Raw genomic sequence first — 13,287 nt, forward strand, 5'->3', positions numbered from 1 at the left:
AAACACCAACACTCAGTGACACCAGAGGGGTATTGCACAAAAGTAGAATAAAGAAATCCAGGATAATTGAGCAAGCGCAGCTTGACTTAGCCTGCTCGGCGCATCCTGGCTTAATTGGTTGCACGTTTGCCGAGCCAGGATGAAAAGGTGCGGCTATGTTAAGCCAGGTGTAGATAGTCGGGATAAGTGTGTGTTCACGGCATACTTAAATAGACCTCGCGATCGCACACAGAATCACCGATGGGAACATGGATAAGAGTCACGCTTCATATTTCACTGCCGCTGAACAACAGCTCCTGATGGAGTTCTATGAAGAGGTGGAAGATAGAAGAAAAAAAGGCAATACCAATGCCATAATTAAAGAAAGAGAGAAAGCCTGGCACTTTGCTTTAAATGTGGCAAGTACAGGTTCATGTTACTTAAATGTAAAGTATGATTAAGTGCAAACAATTATCCACAATGTGTGTAATTTAATCTATTTTTTATCTATTTTATCTTTCTATCCTTCATAAAGAACAAACTTGTCTGGCCATAAAAGGACCTGACAGCAAGTTAAAGTTAAATACAAGAACATTTTGCAGGCTGGTAAGTGACTTTAAAGTAGTAACAGTGAACAAATGAGGTGAATAGATTAGGTGTCTGCTGACATGTTGAATGTCTGTATGATTGTAGCAGTTAAAAAAAAGCCCATAGAACTGGCACAGGGGGCGGCCCACCAAGCCAGGATATGTGCTGCAAATGGTTCCTTTATTGAGGTTCTCTGCATCCCCAACAGAATAAAGGAAGCTCCAACTTGCAAAACATCTCAATGTAACACAGACCATCTGTGGTACAGTGAGAACATGGCTTCCTGCCGTCTGGTGCTGTATTTTTGGACCCAGCAGCCTACATAAATATCTTAGTCCATCACCTGAGAATCTGTATCTCTCAATGAGATAGTCATCTCCAACGACCAATGGGTCTGACCTGTCCCAGAAGACTCTTTCATGACTAAATGCTTGTCTGACGATTAGGGCTTCCTCATCCAGTACATCCTCCAAAAAAGGGCAAGCCATTATGAAGAGGGAACAGGTGTGAATAATGTATATATATATATATATATATATATATATATATATATGGCATGCCGTTTAGGAAATGAAACTTTGAATATATAAAATGAATCTTTGAATATATGGAATGAAGCTTGGATATACTGATAAAACTGTGAGAATACTGAATGAAATTCAAAACCTAGTTGTATCCTTTTCATCAAAGTGATAGCCTTCTGAATTAGCTGGTTTTACAAAATGGCATCAGTTGAAATATTACAATACTTTCTTAAACTGGAAAACTTTTTTGCTTTTTCTGTCAGGATTTAGCCTGAGGCCTGTTGTAGTCGGCCTGCCACCATTAAAAAGGGAGTGAACTTCTTCGTCAGGAGAACAGTATTGGGCACGGGTACTATGGGAAGGATTGTGGCCCGTACAAGCACTTACCAATGAGTTAATAATGTCCTCATTGCTCAGTATTGCTGCCACAAGGTTCCTGACTGACTCATTCTCACTTCTACAAGATGACAGTGCCTTGATGACGAGTCAAGTTTCATTCCATATATTCAAAGATTAATTTTATATATTCAAAGATTAATTTTATATATTCAAAGATTCATTTTATATATTCAAAGATAAATTTTATATATTCAAAGATTAATCTCTTAAAAGGTATGCCATAATATATATACTATATTTCCCTTGTCACAGATTTCATTGAAAACACCTTTGCAACTTCATCAGCTGTGTTTTGTAATCTCAATTACTGCAATAAACACATATTTATGCAATTTGACAAGCAGTCTTCATTAGCATAGCAATATAACACTTGTCCTGAGTAATAATATTTCCACTTGAATTAATATAAAAAGACTGTTGCAATTACAAACAGCCAACAGATTTAAATGAAATAAGAAATTACAATATATATGTAATATTTGAATGCAGGATAATTAAAATGATGCAACATACTTAGAAAGACCATGGACATGCTGTAAAACACATTAATTCCTCACAGGACTGACGGTGGAAATACAGGTGAATCACTAGGATTAATGTTAGCCCGGCTGTTAGTCTGGTCTGGAGCAGGCTAGCTGCAGAGAATAAATCACCATAGTAACTTGGCCGGGATAAGTTTAACCTGCTTTCATGCAACAGACTTGAGGCTAAATTAAGCCAGGATAACCAACATATCCCGGCTTAATCCCTTATCCTGGTTTTGTGCAATACCCCTCTGGGGCTGCCCCCCAGTTTATTATTTGAATATATTCATGATGGTTAAACTGTAACATGATTTAAAAAAAGTCAATATGACCAGCAAAGTTTATTTATACAGTACATCTGTTACACTACAGTAGATTGGGTTAAAGGTATTTTGCATGCATGCATTGATTGGTTTAGCGCAACAAACACTTCTTGCATGTTCTTAATACAACAGGTGCAGCCTCTCACAATTTTAATGAATAATCCGCCTACGCCTGAATTATGTCCAACAATATTGCAATGAAGTGGAAATATTAACAATATATACAGAATGCCACGTACAAAAAGGGCTCACACAGGAAAGTCAAATACCCATCAGAGAAGTATCCTCTGGCTAAAGAGGTGCAGAAAAAAGATATATGTTCAAAAGAAGGGAAAGAACACCACACAGAACCACAATATTGAAAAATAACTAAGATAAAAAACTGACAAATGTTTACAGGGATAACAGTGTTACAATAATCTCCCTCCTCTCTTTGACTGAAATTTGCTCTCAATCTCCTCTCTCTGTTTCTCTATATCCTCCATTTGTTTCTCTACTTCTTTCTTCCTTTCTGTTATTCTTTTAATCTCATCGTGTGTGTTCTTCATCAGTTTCTCTGTGTTAATGTCCAGTTGTTGATGTTCTCGCTTTCTCTCCTCCAGGTTCCAGTTGGCCTGTGTAATGATTTCTTTGATTTTTAAGTATCCCTGTGCTTTGTTAGCTGTTTTATCTCCCTCCTTCTCTGTTACTTCTTTCTCCACTGATTTAACCTTGCTTTCATTCTCCTCCACCAGTGTCCCTGTCTCCTGTGATTGGACCATGAGTTCCTCTTTCTGCTTCTTCAGTCCCTCGTTCAGTTCCTTCAGTGTCTCAATAACCTGTGCCATACATTTCTGTTCTTCCTCTCTGCTCTGCAACTCCACAGTAAGTTTTGACTTCATCTTTTCCAAATTCTTTTTTCTTGCTCTCTCTCATGAGCTCCTCTCTGCTTCTCTCTGTGAACAGAGGCAGTGTAGTTTTTTTAGAAAAACATGTGGAACTACATGAGACAAAAAAGCAAAACATAAATGTTAAAAGAAGAAGTATTGGTGCATTCATGTCATTTTACTTTTTTTTTAACTTACTCTTTCGAGAAACATTTTTAAAAAAGACACAAACCATTTCAAACAGGAAGCATCATTTCATTTTACTCTACATGGCAAGTTTTGAAACTACATTATGAAGAAAAAGTCAGAATTTGTATTTATATTGATAAATGAATATTGATAAATTAAAACTGGGTTTACTTTTATACTGTTTTGTGATGACTGGCTTAATGCTATCATGACCACAGCATAAGAGTTTGAAAATGCATTGTTTAAAAAAGTCAAATACATTCTTGTCTCACCGATTTCATTTTGTCTCCTTTTCCAAAGAAAAAGAGCGACTGCAAGAACAAACATGAAGCCAAACAACACACTGAAGGTAATAGAAGCAGCACAATTAGATTGGGCCATGAAGAAATCCTCTGAAATATTAGAAGACAACAACAAATTATAGCTAGACAACATGTTTGACAGAAAACCGAAGGTCTGTGCATGTTTCAATGAAGCTGAAACTTCTGGTTTGAGAAATGATTTCTACCTGGAACATAGATGTGTGTCTCTCTGGTCTGGTTGATGTCTTTCTGTTGGACTCTACAGGTGAAGATGTTGCTGTGTCTCTTCTCCACAGTCACTCTGCTGCTGACAGTATAGAGGTCATCAGGACCTCTGACTGTCTCTGTAGGTCCAGCAGAGAGGAGGTTTCCCTCACCGTCCAGCCAGACCACCTCAGGTTTTGGGTGCCAGCCATTAGACTGGCAATCTAACATCACCCCACTGTTGGCCTTATCGATCCCTGCTAAGCTGATGCCAGGCAAAGAGACAGCACCTGATGATGAGAGAGGAAACAATGGAAACACAAATTATGTGAATGTTGAATGATGCAACATCTTCTCAAGACGGTGAACCCCAAATTGCCCCTGATATTATAAATATTCCGAGATATTTGAAGCACTTTGTTCACCAAAGTAGAAACATTGCACAGTGAATGTACTTACCAACAACAAGTTCAACAAAATATTCTTCATCCAGTTTTGGAATGAAGCATCTGTATCTCCCGTTATCAGAGATGGTCACTCTGTAGAGGTTCAGTGAAAGGTCTCCAAGCTTCAGTCTATCAATGGACAATGACGCACTTCCCTTATATGCCTGGTTCTGGGTAACCAAAAGTTCTTGACCATCATGCCACACATAGACAAATCTGGGCTCCAGGTCAGGTCTCCCCCACTCCATCGTCATGGAAACAGCATTAACAGGAGGTTCCAGCTGACACGGCAAAACAATGTCACCACCGACCATCACTACGACTGGCTGTAGTGGATCAATCTGCTGCGACTGACCTGGAAAAAAGTATAGGTTATATGGTATTATGAATAAAGTAGTCGTATTCTTAACCTTTTTCCTTTTGTGGCAAAACTGCTAGTCACCTGTGTTTATGTGTGTGTGTGTGTGTGTGTGTGTGTGTGTGTGTGTGTGTGTGTGTGTAGGTGTGTGTGTGTGTGTTACCTCCACAAAGTGTTAAGAGAATGAAGACAGCCAAAACGAAGATGGTTCTGAGGAATCCATCCTTAATGTTAACCATCCTGGAGTGCTGCATACACAGTTACTAAATATTAAGAACATAAAAAACAAACAAAAACAAATTTTAATAAAGGAGGTTTATTTCTTTATTCCAGAGACAGATCCTGTTTTAGCACAGAACATTTTTACATCTTTGTCACAAGATTCATTTAAGCCCCATTCAGACCAGATTAACATTACACAGAGATGTGGGGAATAAAGAGCAAATTTATAATTATTTGCATCCAGTGATAGTTGCAAGAACTGCTAATAGTTAATTTGGAATTACCTTAAATAACACCATTTTGAATTATAGGCAAAAGACACCTGTGCCGACCTGTAAACTGACATTACAACAGCCCATTTGATAAGCTTTTACTGGGTCCTGCTCTCCTGATTGCTTTAATTTTTGATGTCCTTATGTTCTCAAATAGACCTTTATGTTAGAAACCTTTAAAATGGATGTATGTAATTGAAATTACCAAAAATAGTAGGTAAATGTGGTAGTAATTGTTACTAGAGAGAGGGTGACAAATTACCCACGGATGCGTTGCAGACAGGATTAAAATCACTGACCAGGGTACGTACGGTATGTCCTCTATAGAATCCAGTCTGAATGCGGTATAAGTCTACGATCTAGTATAGGCATAATGATAATTAAGGTGCTATAATAAACTTTAAAGTATCATAAAAAATAGAATTAAAATTTGAAAATGTCACATACCTGTTGCATGTGTTGCTTCTCACCTCTCAGGAAACTTCATGGTCAAAGTGCTCAGAAAAGAATGATTTGTACTTTTATCATGACCAGAGGAGGTGTGTTCACTTTGCAGCACTTACGTGCAGGTATTAAAGTCCAATGTGCTTGTCCCATTTTTATATTAGACTATTAGTTAAATTTAAACAAATAATATGTAACATTTCTGCATTAAAATGTCTATTAACTCTAAACCTTTGTTCTATATGTAGTTATGTTACATTAGTTATTAGATTATCCCAAATGTTTCCAACAATGTTCCAACTCAGTCTATCATTTATCATATTATCTATCATTTTATTCAGGTAAATCTGTGTTTCACTGGTCACCTGACGATGGCGTTATATCCCCTTTGTGCCTGCGTCAGCGTTGTGGTTGTCTGCCAGAAGCTGTGGCCTCATACTTTGAGAGATTTTCAGAATCAATGGATTTGTGCTTAACTCAGCTAGTACTTACAGTGCTGCAAATGAAATTCAGAAATTCCACATTGGACATTAATGGGTTAACCAAAGTGCTTCACTAATTCTAAACACAACTGAGGATGCAAACTTCTGGCAGTGTAGTCCTGCACCTTAAACAGCCAACCATCTACCCCAGTCACATCTGTACAATTTCTGTGCAATTCACAAAGGTAGCACTTCCTGCCCTGAAGAAATGTTGCCTGTTATTATTTATGCAGCTATGTGATCACTTTACCCTCCACATGACAATCAATCAATGCAGTGTCAGGTAGGTTTATTATCTTAGCTAAAGCTTAATTTTATCTTTGCAAAGTGTAGTCTGAGAGCACCAAAAGGGTTAGAGTGAGGCATTAGGGCAAAAGGAGACAAATGTAGCCTGAAGTTATAGTGAGCTAACGTGTCACACTTACCTTGAGTTGAACTTGAGCCGAGAGCACTGTGTAACTGTGTCAGTGGTTTAGTAATAGGAACTTATTATAAATGTGTCTCTAAGCTAGGTGGCTCTGCCTCAGATCAAACCGATGACCACAGCGAGTGTTTAGAAGCTGCAGCTGTTCTAATAAAAAGCTTCTGCAGACGTGAGAACAGAGCAGATGGAACAATGTGGTTTAACAGTCACACTCTCGCTGTTAAAAATACACTGATGACGTGACTGAGACAAAGACCCCAGGTACAGACTGAGGGGGACGATGGACAAGATGTTTATAAAAAGCTTGACTAATTTAGGTTGTCAATGCATGTTGACTGCCAGTAAGTGTGTTTCTATTCAGATGCAACAAAAGAAAGAAAAACAAAACAGAAATATCTGAAAAGCTTGAATTTTATAGCCACGAATGTCTATAACTTTTTTTGATTATGTTTAGCATATACCAAGCTCTGCTGTGTTTGATTCTAGTTACACAAAGTCCAAATGATGCTCTTATACACAATCTGCAAACACAGTGTGTTAATTTAGTCACCTTTTCTCAGCCTGTCTGATCTAGTTCTTCTTTGGTTAGGTAAAAAAATAAGAAAATAAATAAAGAAAACTTGTTTTGTTTTTTTACATTTCCCACAAGGTCGTAACAATCATGTGTGGGTGTAGAAAGAAGAACTGTATTCTTTGACTTGGAGGAACTGACACAAATATAAAAAAAAATAAAAAAAAGTCTGGATGTGATTTCCTGTCAACACATGATCAAACAATGAGATGGAAACAAATTACAACATCACTGTAGCTGAGTTAAGTATTAAATGGTCAAAATGAGCTCTCATCATACTGCACATGGCTTTATGGGAGTGAAAAATACAATAATCAGTACTCAATTTATTAAAAATACTAATATAAATGGAGACACGATTGATGCTTTAAAGGGATGCAAAATAACAGTTTGAACAGATACAAATCACTGTAACATGTCTGAGTGTGATCGTGTTCCTCTTCCCTTCAGTTGGATGTCTGCTCTCAGTGGTCTGATATGTTTCCTGGACGGAAATACAAAAAAACCCAACTAATTTTTAGTAAAAGTTTTAAATCTTAATCAAACAAAGTACTTTTAATGTTCAGCTTTGTTTAAACAGCCATTGATGGTGTATAAAGCCTTATCTTTCCTTGATATTACTGTATTGCACTCTGCTGTCATGTCTCCAATCTCCACAGTGGCAGAGGTACAGCAACTGTTATGCTGACCTTTTGGTGGTCAAATGGGAAGTGAAAGTTGGTGCACGAAGGCCATAAAAACAGTACTTTCTAATGAGGAAACAGATGCTGCATCAGGCTTACCTTCCATAAAGTTCAGTGAAGAATAAACAACTCTGTCTTCTGGTAGACAAGGCTTGGTTGCTGCTTTGGACACTGATGGTTCTGTTTTGGAAACACATGAAATTATCTCTTATGTTATCATTTATTGCTAAAAAATTGTTAATTTACCTTAATGGAATATATGGAATATGTCAATAAAAGTCAGTAAAAGCCCCTCATTGCAGTTGATCAGTACTACTGAAACAGATTGCTTTCTTCAGTAATAGTAATGGAAATGTTTACTTTGTTGTATTTTTGTACTTTGTATTTAGGGTTCCCACTCCCCTGCTGCAAACCGTCAAAGCCTTACATCTCATAGTCCCTCTGTCAACTGTCTTATATGTAGACGGCTAAATAAACCTACTGAGGGGCCCTTCTTCTCTTTCTGTGGTTTTCTCGTGTGGTTTATAACTGAGATGATCAAATTATCCCTTGCATATAAGTACTCCATCACTTCCCTTTTTAACATAATGCCACATCTATTCTTTCATCCCATTGTTGCCATGAGAAACTGGTGAATTTGAATTTATTTATTTTTTATTACCTCATCTTTTATCTTTTGAATTAAATGCATTGATTGTATTGTTTTCGACAGAGGTAGCACTGTAATAAAAAGTAAAATTAGTGAAGCCACGCTGGCCAACCACACTAAACTTTGCATCCACCTTTCCACCTGCTCTGTGCCTGTCAGTGCACACAAGCATGTAAATGAATATACAGCCATGTAAGCACCCTAAACACATCAGTGCTTTGAGCTAAATGCTAATTGGAAGCATGTAAAGACTAAACTTCTTGTCCCACCACCACATAACATTTTTTGTTGTTTTTTCATTTGTACAAAGCGAAGACTTTCCAAACTACGATTCTGCCTGTTTGTGCCTATAGTCTATAGTTCTGGATCATTTGGAATCTGACACAGTGCTCCCATTGAAATAGAACAGAGACAAACATCACGTTGTGTTTAGTCGCACAAAAGATCTTCCCCTGTGAACTTGCTGTGGTTTTGTTCAGACAGAACTTTAATACCTGTGCCATTGAATACATACCTCGCTCCTTTCTTTTCACAGATGCATATGTTACATTGTGTTGAGTATCCAAATCACCACCGCTGTCTGAAAAATAGGAAAACCAAACCAAAAGCAATTATTTGCAGTCGATGCTGTAGTTTTGTTCTTGTTTTGTTTTGATTTTTTAATATTGTTTGTGTGACTTGCTGTGGTAATGTGAAGTTATAGAAGAATACCACATACCTTTCCCCCTTCTTGGTTTTTTGACTACAGCATATGTTGCATCCTGTGGATGAAGTACGCTGTCACCTCCTGATACTACAACATAGAAAAAAAGGAAAACACAGAATTTGCTTCCAGGCTGTATTTAAAAAAATAAAATAAAATAAAAATAACACAAATTCAAGCAGTATATTTGACCAAAACAGGAAGAAAGGGGTATACACATAGTGTGTATCTGTGCGCTTATAGTTCCAGTATGTAGGATTTACTAGTGTAGTTGCAGATTGCAACTCCTTCGTTTCACCCTCCCCTTCCAAATGAGGAGGAGAAACTGAATAACGCAAAAAACGCGAGGGACCCTGTAGAAGGCAATCCGTGGCGTCTATAGATAAAAACATCTCATTCTAAGGTAAAAAAAAAAAAAAAAACCACCACGATTCCTTTATTCTGGTGATTATGCACTAATGAAAACATACCTATTAATATTATATTCCATTTCGGACAATACAACCTCCTAAATTTTACACCCTGGACCTTTAACTATAACTACACAACATTAAATTAATCAATAATCAATGATATTGTTGCCTACATACCATACATAAATCAATAAAATGTTCTGAGGTGTAGAACTATCCCCTCTTGAACTCTACATTCAGAAATGTACCTCTGGTGGTGCTTCCTTCAGCTTTGTCCTCAGTACTTCTGTGTGTCCTGCATTTCAGTAGTCCTAGTCCCAACACCAACAGCAGGAGGGCCACCAGTAAAGAAGTGCCAGCAATCCACAGTGGGGTGAGTGGATCAGGGGAGGGACTAGTGAGTGGATCAGGGGAGGGACTGGGGGAAGGACGAGTCCCTTCATCAGGTTCTGATGCAGTTGAGAACAATATACAGCATTTATTTAGTATATTTCAGACACATTTTGCCATTATCCTTCCACTATATATCCATTTGAAATCACAAATCAGTAACAAAACACACAATTGTTCAATGACACTTGATCTTCCTACCAAGTACTGAACTGCAGGACTGGATGGGCATTTACACAGTTGAGGCCATTGTCTATGATGCACAAATCCATTCATAGCCTATATTTAAGTTTGAAACTCTGTTATGTCTGACCTCTGACAAGCAGTCGGCTCTCTGGTGATTGTCCAGCTCCAGAGATGTTACACTTGTAAAGTCCTTCTTCTGATGTAGAAACATTGTAGAGGGTCATGCTTCCTTTATAGCCAGTCTTGATGCAGAGGCCATCTTTATAGAAATCAGCTATGAGGTCAGAGGAACTTTTCTTCTTTTGACAGTGCAGAGTCACATTGTCTCCCTCCTCCACAGGCAGGACAGGGCTCTCCAAGAATACTGAACCAGCTGAACAATGATAACAGATATTATACTGTAAGCATTTATGTTGCCTGTAGCTGTGGGTCGACCATGTTGAGTTTATTGTTCAGATTTCTAAACTGTCCATACTAACATCCTTGTCTCAAATCTTAAAATACATTGGAATATATCTTGAGTTATCAGCTAAACATACCAGTGACGGTGATGTTGACAGCATTGCTCTTCAGTCCATCTCCATCTTCACACCAGTATTCTCCACTGTCTGATGAAAATGCAGGTTTAATGGTCCCAGATCCTGCTGATGTCACCCAATTGGAAATGTTTGTGGGGGTTTCTTTGAGTGTCCTCATCACTCTCCATTCAGCTGAGTCATCAAACTCACAGTTAAAAGTGATAGAATCATATTCAAAAAACTGCAGTCTGTTTGGAAGAATACGAGGAAAAGCTGCACCTGAGACACAGAACACAAGAGGTTACATTTTTCCCAGCAACACTCACTGTTTCACACATACATAGTTTCTAGTGAGAAACAGAAGTTGAATGAATTCCTTGTCTTGACAGCTTGATCAATTTTATTTTAACACAGAGCAAAAACTGCTACAGCTTTATAACGATTGATTTGCTGTACATATATTTCAGATATCATTGTGCACTTTGTTGCATTTTACATTTACATTTTTAACCATGTTTTTAAACAGTGGTATTGACTTTAAGAGCAAATCCTTTCATTTAACTAACAGCAGCTTACCATCTTTTTGAGCACAATAGCTGTTCTGAACATGTGCAACCAGAACCACGACACTGATCACTGGAGAGAAATAGGAAGAGAGCTGTGTGTCAGACAGATGGTTTTACATGAGAATGTATGCGTTGAAAATCTATAAATATGTGCACCACCTAAGTATATGCTGTCAGTGTGTGTATGTGACAGCCTCAGTTAGAAAATACACAATGATTAGATGATAGTGATCTACCTTTACACATACAGACAACACAATCACTCATGTAAGTTGCAGAATTGATTTTTTTTTATAAAGCTGGGTTTGATAAAACACATTGCTTAGATCGTGCCAAATTCAGCTTATGTATTTCCTTGTTTTCAAATCTTATTCTGGAATGGAGAGACAGAGTCAGTACTCACTCAGTCTGCTGCAGAGAGCTGTGACCGCCATGTTGTCTTGCTGCCGACTGTCTGAACATCAGACTAGAGTAAAGTATAGTGAAATGTAGGTGTGAACCTCCTCTTCCTGTGCAGCTTATTTTTGGTGTTGATACAATAGTAGGTTTCAGTTACTTCTATGAATATATGTGTGAAGCAGAGACAGGTAAAAAAAAACCACACATTCTTTCAGTGCAGAGGTAAAACCTGAGCGTAAGGGAAGTAGCAAGACCTGCATCTCATCACACCCTTGCTGGAAGCAGGTTTGTAGAGACTGTGGTGTCCTTACCAATAGTGCTTACTTAAAAAAACTGAAAAATTTACTTGCAATGTCTTCAAGTCCCCGTTTTGTTACTTCACTTGGATGGTTGACCTTCATTATGCAGAATGATGTATGTGTAAATCTTATTGTAACACATAACACTGAACGGTTATGGATAGGGTTAGGTTATTTTTTTTCTCTGTGCTCATATTAAATCTGGAAACTGACAGTATCAGTTCTTTCAGCAAATGCCCAAAAAATGACATGTTTACAGTCATACAACAAAGCCCTCTAGTGGCTGTAGTAACTATGACTCTTGTCCGTCAGGAGTAAATGAGGAAGTAGAGAGTTATCAAATAGCCACAAAGTCTGCAGCTGGAGGAGGTTGGGGGGGTTGGGGGGGGTTGGATGGGTCCACAATACGTGACACAAGACATGAGAGATCACTGTTTACTTCCTGTTTCCTACATACAGTCAATGTTGGTTTCTTGTTACAATGACTGTTCCCTAACCTTAACCACATGCTGATTATTGTAGCCATGGTGATGAACGTCCTTTAACCTTAAACCAAACCATGACCTTTTTATTAAAAGTAGGAAACATCTTGTGTCCAGTAGTTAAACATTTTCCCAGTCTAGATTTCTCTTAAGGACTGACAGGAACTATTTATGGACAATATCTCATCAGACACATTATTCAAAGGTTTTTGCTCAGTCTTAAAACATGGAGGGTTCCTTTAAAATAACTCTGGTCCATCTCCGTCTCTGGGCATTAAAAGATTTATTCAGATGGAAACAGTAATAAAACTGTTCTTATTGCAGTTTTTTATAATGTTAAGTTAAAACAAATGATTGAAAACCTGTTGTAACCGTGACAATAGTAAGTGTGGTTCAATATGTTTCCTGTGACTACAGAAGCCACCTCATGCTTTTCCATCAGAATGTTTTTAATGTGAATCAGCAGCAGTAAGAAATGTTGCATTAGATGCTGAATCGTTTCCTGTGAATCCCCTACTGGTGAGATGCAGGGCTGGACTGGGACAAAAAATTGGCCCATGCATTTTGAACCGAGACCGGCCCACCAGGTATTGGAAAGACAATGAAGCCTGTGAATGAAAACAAACTTTTTTGTGACAATCCTGTACACTGTCTTGTTGGTGTATATGTACTTGTCTAATAAACTTAAACCTACACCATCCTCCCAGTCCCGTTATTCTATACAGTACTTAACGGAAACCAAAAGGCTGCTTGGTCTAGTTAACCTCCTGAACAATGTACAACGTATTATGGGATCCTGAAATTAGGACAGAGAGGAATAGAGATGAGACATGATCACTGATGAATATTAAAATAAATAAATGACAGATTTAGTGATATTTT

At 37.9% G+C, this 13,287-nt stretch overlaps 2 protein-coding genes across 2 annotated transcripts; both read right to left on the reverse strand.

Annotated features, from left to right (window-relative positions):
• Positions 1-2,765: 2,765 nt before the first annotated feature.
• LOC127379594 (butyrophilin subfamily 3 member A3-like) lies at positions 2,766-6,091 on the reverse strand. The gene is made up of 6 exons (XM_051429405.1): positions 6,006-6,091; positions 4,866-4,965; positions 4,358-4,699; positions 3,901-4,188; positions 3,665-3,784; positions 2,766-3,272 (listed from the first exon to the last, which is right to left on the reverse strand). Exons 2-6 carry the CDS (start codon positions 4,954-4,956, stop codon positions 3,148-3,150), a joined length of 966 nt encoding a protein of 321 aa, XP_051285365.1. The 5' UTR covers positions 4,957-4,965; positions 6,006-6,091; the 3' UTR covers positions 2,766-3,147.
• Positions 6,092-6,939: 848 nt separating this feature from the next.
• Positions 6,940-11,717, reverse strand: LOC127379592 (low affinity immunoglobulin gamma Fc region receptor III-A-like). The gene is made up of 9 exons (XM_051429403.1): positions 11,629-11,717; positions 11,236-11,295; positions 10,681-10,938; positions 10,269-10,514; positions 9,814-10,014; positions 9,168-9,242; positions 8,964-9,029; positions 7,900-7,980; positions 6,940-7,601 (listed from the first exon to the last, which is right to left on the reverse strand). Exons 1-9 carry the CDS (start codon positions 11,657-11,659, stop codon positions 7,582-7,584), a joined length of 1,038 nt encoding a protein of 345 aa, XP_051285363.1. The 5' UTR covers positions 11,660-11,717; the 3' UTR covers positions 6,940-7,581.
• Positions 11,718-13,287: the final 1,570 nt, after the last annotated feature.

Source organism: Dicentrarchus labrax, unplaced genomic scaffold (genome assembly GCF_905237075.1).
Source record: "Dicentrarchus labrax unplaced genomic scaffold, dlabrax2021, whole genome shotgun sequence".
In the NCBI taxonomy this organism is placed as follows: Eukaryota; Metazoa; Chordata; class Actinopteri; family Moronidae; genus Dicentrarchus; species Dicentrarchus labrax.

Excerpts from the sequence above, each read along its gene's own strand:
- LOC127379594 (XM_051429405.1), bottom strand. The coding sequence starts at position 4,956 with ATGCAGCACTCCAGGATGGTTAACATTAAGGATGGATTCCTCAGAACC. Across the intron at positions 4,700-4,865 it reads TCTCTTAACACTTTGTGGAG|GTCAGTCGCAGCAGATTGAT; the intron begins GTAACACACACA and ends ACTTTTTTCCAG. Across the intron at positions 3,785-3,900 it reads GACACACATCTATGTTCCAG|AGGATTTCTTCATGGCCCAA; the intron begins GTAGAAATCATT and ends CTAATATTTCAG.
- LOC127379592 (XM_051429403.1), bottom strand. The coding sequence starts at position 11,659 with ATGGCGGTCACAGCTCTCTGCAGCAGACTGA. Across the intron at positions 10,015-10,268 it reads GAGCCGACTGCTTGTCAGAG|AACCTGATGAAGGGACTCGT; the intron begins GTCAGACATAAC and ends CAACTGCATCAG. Across the intron at positions 9,030-9,167 it reads AAAACCAAGAAGGGGGAAAG|ACAGCGGTGGTGATTTGGAT; the intron begins GTATGTGGTATT and ends CCTATTTTTCAG.